Here is a 17,524-nt window from a genome sequence, read left to right as displayed (position 1 = left end):
AGGTGGCAGATGTTTCAGTAGGGGAGCATTTCTGTAACAGTGATCACAATTCAGTAAGTTTTAAAGTACTGGTGGACAAGGATAAGAGTGGTCCTAGGATGAATGTGCTAAATTGGGGGAAGGCTAATTATAACAATATTAGGCGGGAACTGAAGAACATAGATTGGGGGCGGATGTTTGAGGGCAAATCAACATCTGACATGTGGGAGGCTTTCAAGTGTCAGTTGAAAGGAATTCAGGACCGGCATGTTCCTGTGAGGAAGAAGGATAAATACGGCAATTTTCGGGAACCTTGGATAACGAGAGATATTGTAGGCCTCGTCAAAAAGAAAAAGGAGGCATTTGTCAGGGCTAAAAGGTTGGGAACAGACGTAGCCTGCGTGGAATATAAGGAAAGTAGGAAGGAACTTAAGCAAGGAGTCAGGAGGGCTAGAAGGGGTCACGAAAAGTCTTTGGCAAATAGGGTTAAGGAAAATCCAAAGGCTTTTTACACGTACATAAAAAGCAAGAGGGTAGCCAGGGAAAGGGTTGGCCCACTGAAGGATCGGCAAGGGAATCTATGTGTAGAGCCAGAGGAAGACAGTGACAGTGAGTTCTCCCAGTGAGCCAGAGAGAAGACAGAGCCAGGAGTGAGGCACAGCTAAGAGTGAGTTTGGGAATTTGAATCGAGGTGGGAATTGAATTGAATTAAATTGAATCAGTAAGGCAGCTCCTTTTAAATTTCAGGAGTTTAAATTAATTTATATTAAGCTAGTATTGGGCAGTGTAGGTTAACAAGGGCTGTCCCACTCACATAACTGGTTGGCAGTTAAGTGTCAGTCACTTTAATCTACTTTGATCTGAAAGCAGGTGGGGGAGGGGAGTCAATTCAGGACAGTTTAAAAAGAGCCACTTGTAAACTCACTCCCAGTGAGTTCTCCCAGTGAGCCAGAGAGAAGACAGAGCCAGGAGTGAGGCACAGCTAAAAGTGAGTTTGGGAATTTGAATCGAAGTGGGAATTCGAAGCTGGGTGGGGAGGAAGTGTTTTTTGTGACTGGTAAGTAGTGTTTCTGTTTTTCTGTTTCTTTTCATTGGTATATTTATTTATTTTTTTCTTCATTGTTTATTTGTTTATTTAAATTTTGGGGGGGGGGGAAATTGAAATTGTTGAAGTTAACCGAAGGTTTAAGACATGGCAGGAGATCTCAGACCCGTGTCATGCTCCTCGTGTGCGATGTGGGAGCTCAGGGACACGTCCACTGTCCCTGGCTCCTTCATGTGCATGAAGTGTGTCCAGTTGCAGCTCCTGTTAGACCGCTTGACGGCTCTGGAGCTGCGGATGGACTCACTTTGGAGCATCCGCGATGCTGAGGACGTCGTGGATAGCACGTTTAGCGAGTTGGTCACACCGCAGGTGAAAGGTACTGAGGGAGATAGTAAAAGTGTGACCAAAAGACAGAGCAAGAGTAGGAAGGCAGTGCAGGTGTCCTCTGCGGTCATCTCCCTGCAAAACAGATATACCGCTTTGGATACTGTTGAGGGAGATGGCTCACCAGGGGAAGGCGGCAGCAGCCAGGTTCATGGCACCGTGGCTGGCTCTGCTGCGCAGCTGGGCAGGAAGAAGAATGGCAGGGCTATAGTGATAGGGGACTCAATTGTAAGGGGAATAGACACGCGGTTCTGCGGACGCAATCGAGACTCCAGGATGGTATGTTGCCTCCCTGGTGCAAGGGTCAAGGATGTCTCGGAGCGGCTGTAGGACATTCTGGGGGGGAGGGTGAACAGCCAGCTGTCGTGGTGCACATAGGCACCAACGATATAGGTAAAAAACGGGACGAGGTCCTACAAGCTGAATTTAGGGAGCTAGGAGTTAAACAAAAAAGTAGGACCTCAAAGGTAGTAATCTCAGGATTGCTACCAGTGCCACGAGCTAGTCAGAGTAGGAATGTCAGGATAGAGAGGATGAATACGTGGCTCGAGAGAAGGTGCAAGAGGGAGGGATTCAAATTCCTGGGACATTGGAACCGATTCTGGGGGAGGTGGGACCAGTACAAACCGGACGGTCTGCACCTGGGCAGGACTGGAACCGATGTCCTCGGGGGGGTGTTTGCTAGAGCTGTTGGGGAGAGTTTAAACTAATGTGGCAGGGGGATGGGAACCGATGCAGGAAGTTGGAAGGTAGTAAAACAGGGACAGAAACAAAACGCAGGAAGGGGGAAAGTGTAAGGGAGAGAAGCCATATTCAAAAATCAAAAAGGGCGACAGTACAAGGTACAGTGACTGAGGGGAGCTCAGTGAATAGGACCAGGAATACTAAAAGAAATAAAACGGGAAGTGAAAACATTAATGGTAAGCGATGCGGCAGGTTGTTACAGGAAGATGTGGGTTCGACGACAAGGAAAATTAGGAGAAAGGTTAAGAGGAAATATAACTTAGGAGAGGTTACTGATCGAGGTGTTAAGATTCAGAACAGAGGTAAAAAAGCCAACATAAGTGTACTTTACCTGAATGCTCGTAGTATTCGGAATAAGGTAAATGAGTTGATGGCGCAAATCATCGTGAATGACTATGATTTAGTGGCCATTACTGGCACATGGTTGAAGGATGGCCACGACTGGGAGTTAAATATCCGAGGGTATCAAACTTTTCGAAAGGACAGAGTGGATGGTAAGGGAGGTGGTGTAGCTCTGTTATTTAAGGATGACATCCGGGCAACAGTAAGGGATGACATTGGTGCTATGGAGGATAAGGTTGAATCCATTTGGGTGGAAATCAGGAATAGTAAGGCGAAAAAGTCACTGATAGGAGTAATCTATAGGCCACCAAACAGTAACATTATGGTGGGGCAGGCAATAAACAAAGAAATAACAGATGCATGTAGAAATGGTACAGCAGTTACCATGGGGGATTTTAATCTACATGTTGATTGGTTTAACCAGGTCGGTCAAGGCAGCCTTGAGGAGGAGTTTATAGAATGTATCCGTGATAGTTTCCTCGAATAGTATGTAATGGAACCTACGAGGGAACAAGTGGTCCTAGATCTGGTCCTGTGTAATGAGACAGGATTGATTTAGGATCTCATAGTTAGGGATCCTTTCGGAAGGAGCGATCACAATATGGTGGAATTTAAAATCCAGATGGAGGGTGAGAAGGTAAAATCAAGCACTAGTGTTTTGTGCTTAAACAAAGGAGATTACACTGGGATGAGAGAAGAACTAGCTAAGGTAGACTGGGAGCAAAGACTTTATGGTGAAACAGTTGAGGAACAGTGGAGAACCTTCCAAGTGATTTTTCACAGTGCCCAGCAAAGGTTTATACCAACAAAAAGGAAGGACGGTAAAAAGAGGGAAAATCGACCGTGGATATCTAAGGAAATAAGGGAGAGTATCAAATTGAAGGAAAAAACATACAAAGTAGCAAAGGTCAGTGGGAGACTAGAGGACTGGGAAATCTTTAGGGGGCAACAGAAAGCTACTAAAAAAGCTATAAAGAAGAGTAAGATAGATTATGAGACTAAACTTGCTCAGAATATAAAAACAGATAGTAAAAGTTTCTACAAATACATAAAACAAGAAAGAGTGGCTAAGGTAAATATTGGTCCTTTAGAGGATGAGAAGGGAGATTTAATAATGGGAGATGAGGAAATGGCTGAGGAACTGAACAGGTTTTTTGGGTCGGTCTTCACAGTGGAAGACACAAATAACATGCCAGTGACTGATGGAAATGAGGCTATGACACGTGAGGACCTTGAGAGGATTGGTATCACCAAGGAGGTAGTGATGGGCAAGCTAATGGGGCTAAAGGTAGACAAGTCTCCTGGCCCTGATGGAATGCATCCCAGAGTGCTAAAAGAGATGGCTAGGGAAATTGCAAATGCACGAGTGATAATTTACCAAAATTCACTAGACTCTGGGGTGGTCCCGGCGGATTGGAAATTAGCAAACGTGACACCACTGTTTAAAAAAGGAGGTAGGCAGAAAGTGGGTAACTATAGGCCAGTGAGCTTAACTTCGGTAGTAGGAAAGATGCTGGAATCTATCATCAAGGAAGAAATAGCGAGGCATCTGGATGGAAATTGTCCCATTGGACAGACGCAGCATGGGTTCATAAAGGGCAGGTCGTGCCTAACTAATTTAGTGGAATTTTTTGAGGACATCAACAGTGCGGTAGATAACGGGGAGCCAATGGATGTGGTATATCTGGATTTCCAGAAAGCCTTTGACAAGGTGCCATACAAAAGGTAAATAAGATAAAGATGCATGGCATTAAGGGTAAAGTAGGAGCATGGATAGAGGATTGGTTAATTAATAGAAAGCAAAGAGTGGGGATTAATGGGTGTTTCTCTGGTTGGCAATCAGTAGCTAGTGGTGTCCCTCAGTGATCAGTGTTGGGCCCACAACTGTTCACAATTTACATAGATGATTTGGGGACCAAGGGCAATGTGTCCAAGTTTGCAGACGACACTAAGATAAGTGGTAAAGCAAAAAGTGCAGAGGATACTGGAAGTCTGCAGAGGGATTTGGACAGGCTAAGTGAATGGGCTAGGGTCTGGCAGATGGAATACAATGTTGACAAATGTGAGGTTATCCATTTTGGTAGGAATAACAGCAAAAGGGATTATTATTTAAATGATAAAAAATTAAAACATGCTGCTGTGCAGAGAGATCTGGGTGTGCTAGTGCATGAGTCGCAGAAAGTTGGTTTTCAGGTGCAACAGGTGATTAAGAAGGCAAATGGAATTTTGTCCTTCATTGCTAGAGGGATGGAGTTTAAGACTAGGGAGGTTATGCTGCAATTGTATAAGGTGTTAGTGAGGACACACCTGGAGTATTGTGTTCAGTTTTGGTCTCCTTACTTGAGAAAGGACGTACTGGCACTGGAGGGTGTGCAGAGGAGATTCACTAGGTTAATCCCAGAACTGAAGGGGTTGGATTACGAGGAGAGGTTGAGTAGGCTGGGACTGTACTCGTTGGAGTTTAGAAGGACGAGGGGGATCTTATAGAAACATATAAGATTATGAAGGGAATAGATAGGATAGATGCGGGCAGGTTGTTTCCACTGGCGGGTGAAAGCAGAACTAGGGGGCATAGCCTCAAAATAAGGGGAAGTAGATTTAGGACTGAGTTTAGGAGGAACTTCTTCACCCAAAGGGTTGTGAATCTATGGAATTCCTTGCCCAGTGAAGCAGTAGAGGCTCCTTCATTAAATGTTTTTAAGATAAAGATAGATAGTTTTTTGAAGAATAAAGGGATTAAGGGTTATGGTGTTCGGGCCGGAAAGTGGAGCTGAGTCCACAAAAGATCAGCCATGATCTCATTGAATGGCGGAGCAGGCTCGAGGGGCCAGATGGCCTACTCCTGTTCCTAGTTCTTATGTTCTTCTGTTCTTATGTTAAATGGGCGAGGTACTAAATGAATACTTTGCATCAGTATTCACCAAAGAGAAGAAATTGGTAGATGTTGAGTCTGGAGAAGGGTGTGTAGATAGCCTGGGTCACATTGAGATCCAAAAAGACGAGGTGTTGGGTGTCATAAAAAATATTAAGGTAGATAAGTCCCCAGGGCCTGATGGGATCTACCCCAGAATACTGAAGGAGGCTGGAGAGGAAATTGCTGAGGCGTTGACAGAAATCTTTGGATCCTCACTGTCTTCAGGGGATGTCCCGGAGGACCGGAGAATAGCCAATGTTGTTCCTCTGTTTAAGAAGGGTAGCAAGGATAATCTAGGGAACTACAGGCCGGTGAGCCTTACTTCGGTGGTAGAGAAATTACTGGAGAGAATTCTTCGAGACAGGATCTACTCCCATTTGGAAGCATAATGGACGTATTAGTGAGAGGCAGCATGGTTTTGTGAAGGGGAGGTCGTGTCTCACTAACTTGATAGAGTTTTTCGAGGAGGTCACTAAGATGATTGATGCAGATAGGGCAGTGGATGTTGTCTCTATGGACTTCAGTAAGGCCTTTGACAAGGTCCCTCATGGTAGACTAGTACAAAAGGTGAAGTCACACGGGATCAGGGGTGAGCTGGCAAGGTGGATACAGAACTGGCTAGGTCATAGAAGGCAGAGAGTAGCAATGGAAGGATGCTTTTCTAATTGGAGGGCTGTGACCAGTGGTGTTCCACAGGGATCAGTGCTGGGACCTTTGCTGTTTGTAGTATATAAAAATGATTTGGAGGAAAATGTAACTGGTCTGATTAGTAAATTTGCAGACGACACAAAGGTTGGTGAATTGCGGATAGCGATGAGGACTGTCAGAGGATACAGCAGGATTTAGATTGTTTGGAGACTTGGGCAGAGAGATGGCAGATGGAGTTTAATCCGGACAAATGTGAGGTAATGCATTTTGGAAGGTCTAATGCAGGTAGGGAATATACAATGAATGGTAGAACCCTCAAGAGTATTGAAAGTCAAAGAGATCTAGGAGTACAGGTCCACAGGTCACTGAAAGGGGCAACACAGGTGGAGAAGGTAGTCAAGAAGGCATAAGGCATGCTTGCCTTCATTGGCCGGGGCATTGAGTATAAGAATTGGCACGTCATGTTGCAGCTGTATAGAACCTTATTTAGGCCACACTTGGAGTATAGTGTTCAATTCTGGTCGCCACACTACCAGAAGGATGTGGAGGCTTTAGAGAGGGTGCAGAAGAGATTTACCAGAATGTTGCCTGGTATGGAGGGCATTAGCTATGAGGAGCGGTTGAATAAACTCGGTTTGTTCTCACTGGAACGAAGGAGGTTGAGGGGCGACCTGATAGAGGTCTACAAAATTATGAGGGGCATAGACAGAGTGGATCGTCAGAGGCTTTTCCCCAGGGTAGAGGGGTCAATTATTAGGGGGCATAGGTTTAAGGTGAGAGGGGCAAGGTTTAGAGTAGATGTACGAGGCAAGTTTTTTACGCAGAGGGTAGTGGGTGCCTGGAACTCGCTACCGGAGGAGGTGGTGGAAGCAGGGACGATAGTGACATTTAAGGGGCATCTTGACAAATACATGAATAGGATGGGAATAGAGGGATACGGACCCAGGAAGTGTAGAAAATTGTAGTTTAGTCGGGCAGCATGTTCGGCGCGGGCTTGGAGGGCCGAAGGGCCTGTTCCTGTGCTGTACATTTCTTTGTTCTTTGTTTGTTCTTTGTACCCATTAACTTTAATCAGATAATATTGCACAGACCGCCATGCTGAGAGATGTAAGAGATCATTGCAGTCTTTCCCTCTCCCACTCCCATCCCCAAAATGGAGTGGTGCAATGACAACATCTATCCCTAAATGCCTGATTGATTTCAGGAAGCAAAATATTGTACACACCCCTATCTGCATCAACGGGGCCGAGGTGAAGATGGTTAACAGCTTCAAATTCTGAGGTGTGCATATCACCAAAAATCTGTCCTGGTCCTCCCACATCGATGCTACCACAAACAAAGCACAACAGCGCCTCTACTTCCTCAGGAAATTAAGAAAATTTGGCATGTCCACACTGACTCTTACGAACTTTTACAGATGCACCATAGAAAGCATCCTATCTGGCTGCATCACAGCCTGGTATGGCAACAGCGCGGCCCAAGACCGCAAGAAACTTCAGAGAGTCGGGAGCACAGCCCAGTCCATCACACAAACGTGCCTCCCATCCATTGACTCCATCTACACCTCCCGCTGCCTGGAGAAAGGGGGCAGCATAATCAAAGACCCCTCCCACCTGGCTTACTCACTCTTCCAACTTCTTCCATTAGGCAGGAGATACAAAAGTCTGAGAACACGCACAAACAGACTCAAAAACAGCTTCTTCCACGCTGTTACCAGACTCCTAAACAACTCTCTTATGGACTGACCTGATTAATACTACACTCCTGTATGCTTCACCCGATGTCGCTGTCTCTGCATTTGCATTGTGTACCTTGTGTTGCCCTATTATGTACTTTCATTTCCTTTTCTTTTCATGTACTAAATGAGCTGTTTGAGCTGCTTGCAGAAAAATACTTTTCACTGTACTTCGGTATACGTGACAATAAACAAATCCAATCCAATCCAAATGTATTTTCAGTTTACCTTCAATGTTGGGGGCAAAGGATAGGGACAAATTTTTTAAGCTTGATTAATTATTAATTTTAATGTTGTGTTCAGAAACGCAGCACGCCACGGATAAGGAAGCAATGCTGTCACTGATTCTTGTGGTTACATTGAATTGATATTAGTTTGCTTTTTGTTGAATTGCAGTATACATCTTTATTACTGTTTCAGTCTAGACCACAGCAGTAAAAGTAAATTTGCATTACATAAGTGTAAATATATCACTCAGAACCATAAGATTTAATTACGTGTACAGTAAGTCTCTTAACCATGAAACCGTTTTCACCTCGAAAATTATGCACAACACAATAAAGGCCAAGATTTGATTAGTATCATTAGTGTTGTCAGTAACAGTGTCACAAAGTGCCCTAACATAAAATACGAGTTTTATTTAGTAGCATGATGTACAGGCCTAATTAATCATCTAATTAACAGTAATGCACTCATTTGAATGTATCTACACACTGGAATTAATGCAGTTCATTGATGAAGAAAGGCGCAAGCTGAGAGATTGCCATTTTCTTCCAGGTCTGAGACTAACTGAAAAATAAAGACCTTTGAAAACAATGACCCAAATGTTTTGATTAATTTTCTGTTTTTAATGATTTTTCAGTCAAGAGGGGGGCAATGTCACTTTTTCTGAGGCGGGAGAAGACCTGAGTATTGACATTTAGGAAGGACAGGCAGCTAGGAGAAGGTGGAGTGGTGGCTCTCTTAATTAATGATGGTATTAGCACATTAGAGAGCGATGATTCAAGTTCAGGGAACCAGGATGTAGAAGCAGTTTGGGTGAAGATGAGAAATGATAAAGGCAAGAAGTTGCTTGTGGGAGGAGTGGTGTACAGACCGCCTAACAGTACCCACATGGTAGGACAGAGTATAAGGAACAAATAATGGGAGTTTCTCAGGAAGGTACAGTGATAATCACACAGGTTTTTAGTCCACATATAGACTGGTAAAATCAGGGGCAAAATTCTCCGTAATCGGCGCGATGTCCGCCGACGGGCGCCAAAAACGGTGCAAATCAGTCCAGCATCGCGCCGCCCCAAAGGTGCGGAAGTCTCCGTATCTTGAGCGGCCGAGCCCTAACCTTGAGGGGCTAGGCCCGCGTCGGACTGATTTCCGCCCCGCCAGCTGGCGGGAAAGGCCTTTGGTGCCCCACCAGTTGGCGCGGAAATGACATTGCCGGGCGGCGCATGCGCGGAAGCGTCAGGGGCCGCTCACGGCATCCCCGCGCATGCGCAGTGGAGGGGGTCTCTTCCGCCTCCACCATGGTGGAGACCATGGCGAAAGCGGAAGGAAAAGAGTGCCCCCACGGCACAGGCCCGCCTGCGGATCGGTGGGCCCCGATCGTGGGCCAGGCCACCGTGGGGGCAACCGCTGGGGCCAGATCGCCCCGTGCCCCCCCCCCAGGACCCCGGAGCCCACCCGCGCCACCTTGTCCCGGCGGTAAGAGAGGTGGTTTAATCCACGCCGGCGGGACAGGCATTCTAGCAGCGGGACTTCGGCCCATCCGGGCCGGAGAATCGATGGGGGGGGGGGGGGCCGCCGACCGGCGCGGCGCGATTCCCGCCCCCTCAGAATCTCCGGTGCCGGAGAATTCGGCAGTCGGCGGGGGTGGGATTCACGCCAGCCCCCGGCGATTCTCCGACCCGGCGGGGGGTCGGAGAACCCCGCCCCAGATGTTTTCTTCGAAGAGAAGATTCTGAAGTCAACCAGCGAACAGGCAATACGAGATGTGGTATTGTGCAATGAGACAGAATTAATTAGTGACTTCATCGGGAAGGAGCCCCTAGGTAGCAGACATCATCGGCGAGATTCTCTGTTTGGGGACCAGGGGCGGGATTCTCCGACACCCCGTCGGGTCGGAGAATCGCCGGGGGGCGCCGTGAATCCCACCCTTGCCAGCCGGCGAATTCTACGGCACCGGAAATTCGGCGGGGGCGGGAATCACCCCCCGGCGATTCTCCGGCCCACGATGGGCCGAAGTCCCGCTGCTGTCATGCCAGTCATGTCGACGTGAATCAAACCACCTACCTTATCGGCGGGACTGGTGGTGTGGTCGGGCTCCGGGGACCTGGGGGGGCCGCGGGGCGATCTGGCCCCGGGGTGCCTGCACGGTAGCCTGGCCCGCGATCGGGGCCCACCGATCGGCGGGCGGGCCTGTGTCGTGGGGGCACTCTTTTCCCTCCACCTCGGCCACCGCCTTCATCATGGCCGACACGGAAGAGACTCTCCCCAGCCAGCTGGCGGGGCGGAAATCCCTCCGGCGTCGGCCTAGCCCCTCAATGTTGGGGCTAGGCTGCCAAAGATGCGGAGACTTCCGCACCTTTGGGCCGGCGCGATGCCCGTCTGATTGGCACCGGCTTTGGCGCCAGTCGGCGGGCATCCCGCCGTTGGGGGAGAATTTCGCCCATGATATGCAAATGGTGTCTACTGTAGATGCGTTCTGGAACACGATGACGCCACTGTCGAGGTAACGGAGCATTGCAATTTGGCATCAAATCGGCACCTGCCCCGATTTTGGCGTCGGAACTGATTCTCCGCCCAATCGCTTTTCCCAATTTTGGTGATGGCTAACGGAGAATCCTGCCTCATATTCTCTCACCGGAGGAGAATTGCAACTGATTTACGTTCCCCTTGTGAACAAAAATCGGGAAGCAATTCTGTATCTCTTGTCATGCAAATTTATACATCGGGCCATCATTTTGAGTGAGTGGCTCGATAGAGAAGTTCCATGGCCAGCCACACACCTCCTCCACACTGTAAAGCAGCCCCCCACCGCCAGGTAGCCTGGGTGCCCCCCTTCCCCCATGTACGGGGGTGACCCAAACCCCCACCCCACCCTGGGAATACCTAACTAGGTAGGCCTCCCAAAGGAATCCCTAAATAGGGAGACCCCCCAGGGAACGCTTAATCGGGAGATCCCCCAGGGACCCCCTTAACAGGGGAACCCCCAGGGACCCCATGAATAGGGAGACCCCCCACAGGATTCCGCTTACCCTAGGGACCTCCCCCTCCCCAGAAAAGAGACCCCCGTCTGGAAGCTAGAGAGGAGTTCAGACAGGGACAGTGAAAACAATTACAGCTGTTACACCTGGAAGCTCCACTTGTCGAATCCTCGAAGGTGTGCAACCCATCAAATATATTGACTGCAAGCCATTCATTCCTTTCTAGTAATGGGCTGTGATTGACAGTTTAAATAAACCAGCTGTCACCTTGATTTATTCATCTCATTACATGGATGAATGACTCTAAATGGCAAAACCCCAATGTTTACAAACATCAACCACATCAAATAATAGCAAGTGCATTGGGGGTAGGTAGGAATGTGGGGTTGAAGTTACCATCAGATCAGCCATGATCTTACTGAATGGTGGAGCAGGCTTGAGGGTCCGAGTGGACTACTCCAGCTCCAAATTCATATGATCTTCTATTTGAAGGTTGTGATTTAGGAAGGAAGCAAACACACTATGTAGTTGCATTTGCAACTCTTTTAACAGCCTATTGATACTGCATTGATATGTTTTTGCTAAGGCCCAAATGGCCTGATAAGATGGTGGAGAGCTATCTTCTTGAACCACTGTAGTCTGTGTGGTAAAGGTACTTCTAAATGCTTCTGACCAGGAACTCGCAGGATTTTGACCCAGCTAGTACTCCTCTATATATTCCTCTAGAACCCTGCAAAATGTCCTGTCACCACTAAAGTAAGAAACTAACCATGCAGCTTGCTTGCTGTTGTATCGTGTTGGCACCACAATGCAATAAAACAATGCTTGAACAATGCTAAATATTACAGCAGCTCTAAAGGAAACAATTCTCAATGTATAAAAATAAACACAAAGCTGAAACAATTAACTCCTGAAAAATGAACAATTTCAGCACTAAACCCTACAGTAAATTTCCACTTCTATTTTGGGTAATAACACCATGAAAAACTGTACTCAGGCAAACAGCATGGACACATTCAACTGACAGAGTATAAAATCCATATTTTGGCACAGGCTGTTATCATAGATACCAGTATCTTTATCTTTCCATTAATTTCATTAGTGCGAGAAAGCACATGGGAAGTAATTTTTGATGAGTTTCTGGTTTGAACATGCATTGTCTAATTCTGTAGTGCAGCATATTTACTCCCGCTCTGTGGCTAAGTTCATGATTAGTACACCAATGTGTCTTACTGTCCGGGCTCGGGAGAACTCATAATTAATTCTTGCCTGTACTGTTCATAAATTATGGAGCATTCCATACGTTTGTGAAAATAATTCAATTTCTAGCGATTATCCCTACTTGTGTAGGCAGGACAAAATTATTGTAATTTTACAAAGTATGAATAACCTTGAACTTCACACATTTACATTACTGGCAATTTACGATTATGTGAGACATAAAAAATTAAAACAGGGTAAAACAAACCTCTTGGTGCTGACTCAGCCAAATTTCTGAATCTTTTGGGATAGAAATATTTTATGGTCTGTTTCTCAAGCGAATAACTGATAGTGGTTGGCAACTCTGGTCGGCGGTATTCCTGGAGATCACATTGAAGTATATGAAATTCTTACAGGGCTTGACAGGGTGGATGCAGGAAGGATGTTTTCCCTGAGTGGTGAGGAGGTGTGGGGTGGTGGGTGGGTGGGTGGTAGAGCCGCCTAAAACCAGAACGTACAGTCGAAGAGTAAAAGGTAAGCCATTTAGTATTAAGGTGCGGAGGAATTCTGTCACTCGGACCATGGTGAATCTTTGAAATTCACTAGCTGAAAGATGGGGAAGCTTAGAGCATGTCCAAGAGCGATCAATAGATATCTAGTTATTAACGATACTAAGAGATATGGGATAATGCAGGAAAATGGCATTGAGGCTGATGACCAGCCGTAATCTAGTTGAATGACAGAGCAGGTTTGAGGGGCCGTATGGCTTACTTTTGTTCCTAATTCCTATGTTCCTACTTTTTTTTCACCTTTCTCAATCTCAGGATATCCCAAATCACTTTACAGTCAATCAAATACTATTGGATTGGATTGGATTGGGTTTCTTTATTCTCATGTGTACCGAGGTACAGTGAAAAGTATCTTTCTGCGAACAGCTCAAACAGATCATTTAGTATATGAAAATAAAATAAAAGAAAAAGTACATTTTCGGGCAACACAAGGTACACAATGTAAATACATAGACACCGGCACCGGTGAAGCATACAAGAGTGTAATATTAATCAGGTTGTGCATACAAGGGTCATTTAGGAGTCTGGTAACAGCGGGCAAGAAGCTGTTTTTGAATCTGTTTGTGCGTGTTCTCAGACTTCTGTATCTCCTGCCCGATGGAAGAAGTTGGAAGAGTAAGTAAGCAGGGTGAGAGGAGTCTTTGATTATGCTGCCCGCTTTCCCCAGGCAGCGGGAGGTGTAGATGGAGTCAATGAATGGGAGGCAGGTTCGTGTGATGGATTGGGCTGTGTTTACGACTCTCTGAAGTTTCTTGCGGTCTTGGGCCGAGCAGTTGCCATACCAGGCTGTGATGCAGCCAGATACAATGCTTTCTATGGCGCATTTGTAAAAGTTGGTAAGAGTTAGTGTGGACATGCCAAATTTCCTTAGTTTCCTGAGGAAGTATAGGCGCTGTTATGCTTTCTTGGTGGTAGTGCCGACATGGGTGGACCAGGACAGATTTTTGGTGATGTGCACCCCGAGGAATTTGAAGCTGTCAACCATTTCCACCTTGGCCCCGTTGATGCAGACAGGGGTGTGTGCAATACTTTTGAAGTGTAGTCACTTTGTTGCAATGTAAGAAAGAGAATTGTCAGGTGAAAAAAGGGGACTAAAGATGAGTGAATGATTCACGGAATGCCAGGGAGCTCCAATTCTATTTTTAACCAAGAGTAACTCAGTGAAATTGCATTGATAGCTAATAATAAGATAATAGATTCTTCTTCCAGCCATCACTTTGGGAATAATTCTTCCCCGATACGCGTTCCCTCTGATCTTCAATCTTCATTCTCCAATCTCTCTCTCCGTCCAATCCCTGATCTCCTATCTCCCTTACCCCTGACTGAAATCAACATCACTCTCTCGTACCAATCCTCTGCTCCAAATTCATGTTCAATGCAGCACTGCAGGTTAATCCCTGCTTCAACTTTCTCCCTGCACCCTCAACGGCCAAACATGCCCAGGGTCAGGATCTCTGAACCACTGGAAGCTTGGGGTGGCGGAGGGGGAGGGAGAACTGGTGGATGTAAATTCTATGATTCTATGATTTTATGAATTCAAAGATCCGTTGAAACGTGCTGGATTTTGAAACAATGGCTGTCACAGACAGACACACCCAAAACTTCTCAGAAGTATACAATGGGTGAAGTACAACAGCCAAACTGTAGTCACTGCAGATAGATTGCAAGTGAGAAGAATGTTTTTCAGCAGAAGGAGCAGGCTGAAAATTAGAGGATGGATTCTCTGACCCCCCGCCGCTTGCTGAATTCTCCGGCACCGGAGATTCGACGGGGGCGGGAATCTTCCATGCCATTCGGCGGGCCCCCCCCAGCGATTCTCCGGCCCGCGATGGGCCGAAGTCCCACTGCTGGAATGCCTGTCCTGCCGGCAAGAATCAAAGCACCTCTCTTACCGGCGGGACTAGGCGGCGTGGGCGGGCTCCGGGTTCCTGGGGGGGGCGCGGGGCGTACTGGCCCCGGGGGGTGCCCCCACGGTGGTCTGGCCCACGATCGGGGCCCACCAATCCGCAGGCGGGCCTGTGCCATGAGGGCACACTTTTCCCTCCGCCTCGGCCACAGCCTACACCATGGCTGACGCGTAAGAGACACCCCCCCTCTGTGCATGCGCGGGGATGACTTCAGCAGCCGCTGACGCTCCCGCGCGTGCGCCGACTGCCGCCAGCCGGCAAAGTCCTTTCGGCCCCGGCTGGCGTGGCGCCAAAGGCCTTTCCTGCCGGCCGGCGGCGCGCCAACCGCTCCGGCGCAGGCCTAGCCTCTCAAAGTGAGGGCTTGGCCCCTCAAGGTGCAGAGAAATCCGCACGTTTGGGGCGGCCCGACGCCGGAGTGGTTCCCGCCACTCCATCCCACCGGGACCCCCGCCCCGCCGGGTAGGGGAGAATCCCGGCCAGGATCTCTCTCCCTCTTTCTCTTTTGGAACAAGTGTATTAACCGGTTCGGAAGTCAACCTTTCTAGAAATCTACCAACACCAAGATCTCGTAATAAATGCTATATATTCTAAATCTGACTGCATCCACAAAACCAGCTAATTCAAATTGGCCACAACATTCAAAAATCTACACCTCAGGGCTGCGCGTGGCGCAGTGGTTAGCACTGGGACTACGGCACTGAGAACCCAGGTTCAAAACCCGGCCCTGGGTCACTGTCCGTGTGGAGTTTGCACCTTCTCCCCGTGTCTGTGTGGGTTTCACCCCCACAACCCAAACGATGTGCAGGCTAGGTGGGTTGGCACGCTAAATTGCCCCTTAATTGGGAAAAAAATAATTTGGTACTCTGAATTTTTTTTTTTTAAATAAATCTACATCTCAAGGACAATCAAAGGATACTTACCATAGATTATTTCAACTTTTTTATTGGACTCAAATGCCCCTTATTTGTGTTTGTGTGATGTCTTTGTTCGGGATTAAGTGTTCAATAAATTTGCTGTTTCTGGAACTCACAAAAAACTTGCTTGTTTGGCTCCTTAATGTCTGTTGAACAAGTAGTTCAATGCATTCTGAATTGGAAAAGGCATATCGTCATGAAAAAGAAACCGAAGCCTTTGTTGCGACCAAGGGAGGTGTCTGAATAGAGGGGGGCCAGTTTACCTTTCTCACCGGCTCTTCACACCATATGGAGGTTCCAGCAGAGTTCCTGTGCCTCCTGGCTCTACTTCTAGATGCAAAACATAATTGGCAGTCTTCTTCAGCAGCCACCAAGTGAACCCTTAAAGGACTGTTCCAATCCAAAAATAATAGACGCATCTTAACAAAGTCCAAGATTCGGGTACAGACCATAAGACCAGAAGACAGAGGAGCGGAAGTAAGGCCATTCGGCCCATCGAGTCCACTCCACCATTCAATCATGGCTGATTTCAACTCCATTTACCCGCTCTCTCTCCATAGCTCTTAATTCCTCGAGAAATCAAGAATTTATCAACTTCTGTCTTAAAGACACTCAACGTCCCGGCCTCCACCACCGTCTGTGGCAATGAATTCCACAGACCCAGCACTCTCTGGCTGAAGAAATTTCTCCTCAGCTCTGTTCTAAAGTGACTCCCTTTTATTCTAAGGCTGTGCCCCCGGGTCCTAGTCTCCCCTGCTAATGGAAACAACTTCCCTACGTCCACCCTATCTAAGCCATTCATTATCTTGTAAGTTTCTATTAGATCTCCCCTCAACCTCCTGAACTCCAATGAATATAATCCCAGGATCCTCAGACGTTCATCGTATGTTAGGCCTACCATTCCTGGGACAGGAGGGGGGTTAATTTAAACAGCACTACTTTGTCCTTTCACCACTCCTTTCACCACATATCTGTAAAGCGGAAAGGTGCTTTTGATTTTCTTTCCCCCCCCCCCCCTTTTTTGAGCAGTGGCGGATTTCCCAACTCCTCAGTATTGGTGCGATTCAACTTTCTTCAGTAACCACACAGACAAACTTAAAGGGTTAGTTTTTTTGCATACACTAAAAATGCAGTAGGAGGGACACAACATTTCCTCTTTTATATTCATACAGTAAAAGAGACTCAGAGAAAATGAACATGTATACTGCTGAGACGACAGAAAAAAAAATAATGTCCCATGTGGGTTCCACAGTCCAGGATCAAATTCCAATGGAATATTCCTTCACAGAGGTTAGTGAGCTGAAAACTGTATTTGACTAGATCATTTTTTCATTGGCGTTGGCCTCACACAATGAGATAAGCATGCAGAGATGAATCAGTGTTACAGGCGATGGCACACAATTTTCAGCAGAAGCAATGAGGATGTCCAAACTGGACCAGAGCTCCATATTTGTGAGGCTGCTAGTTAGATGGTGAAAAGGCAGGCTGAGGCTTTACCGTTCAGCAAGGCAGTATTGCTGGTTCCACAAGCCAGAGCTGGATGGCACATTACTCCCATCATTTTGCATTGTCTTTGACAAATGACATGCATCCCTCCTCTGGATCCCTGAGTTTGTTAAATGTCTCAACCATTAAGAATTGAAAGAAAGGCTGCTGGACCCTTTGTCTTAGCAAATGAGCAGACTCTTATTGGCCAGCCTGGATTATGAAATGCAAATAGCCTTTGTATAGTTCTCCTTAACAATTTGGTCAGTGCAATCCATAGGGGGTCATTCGTGGCTCTTCAGGGATAACGATATGAGAGTTCCTCTGATACTGCCAGGTAGCTTGTTTTGATTCAGGTCAGAGACAGACATAGAATGAGATTTTCTGGCCCTTCCAGCTAACGGGATCTTGCGGGGTAGGCGAGCCATGCAGAATGCCACAGACTTCAGCGAGACAGC

At 47.0% G+C, this 17,524-nt stretch overlaps 1 protein-coding gene across 1 annotated transcript in view; it reads right to left on the bottom strand.

Annotated features, from left to right (window-relative positions):
- Nucleotides 1-17,149, bottom strand: part of LOC140406652 (low-density lipoprotein receptor-related protein 1-like) — a 1,475,832-nt gene extending 1,458,683 nt beyond the window's left edge. The window contains exon 1 of the mRNA XM_072494659.1: nt 17,079-17,149. Coding sequence (XP_072350760.1) covers nt 17,079-17,149 — 71 coding nt within the window. The remainder of the gene's footprint in view (nt 1-17,078) is intronic.
- Between the last annotated feature and the right edge of the window lie 375 nt (nt 17,150-17,524).

The sequence above is a fragment of the Scyliorhinus torazame genome, chromosome 2 (genome assembly GCF_047496885.1).
Source record: "Scyliorhinus torazame isolate Kashiwa2021f chromosome 2, sScyTor2.1, whole genome shotgun sequence".
NCBI lineage: Eukaryota > Metazoa > Chordata > Chondrichthyes > Carcharhiniformes > Scyliorhinidae > Scyliorhinus > Scyliorhinus torazame.
The sequence above is the reverse complement of the archived record's forward strand: the minus strand, read 5'-3'. Positions and strand labels throughout refer to the sequence as shown.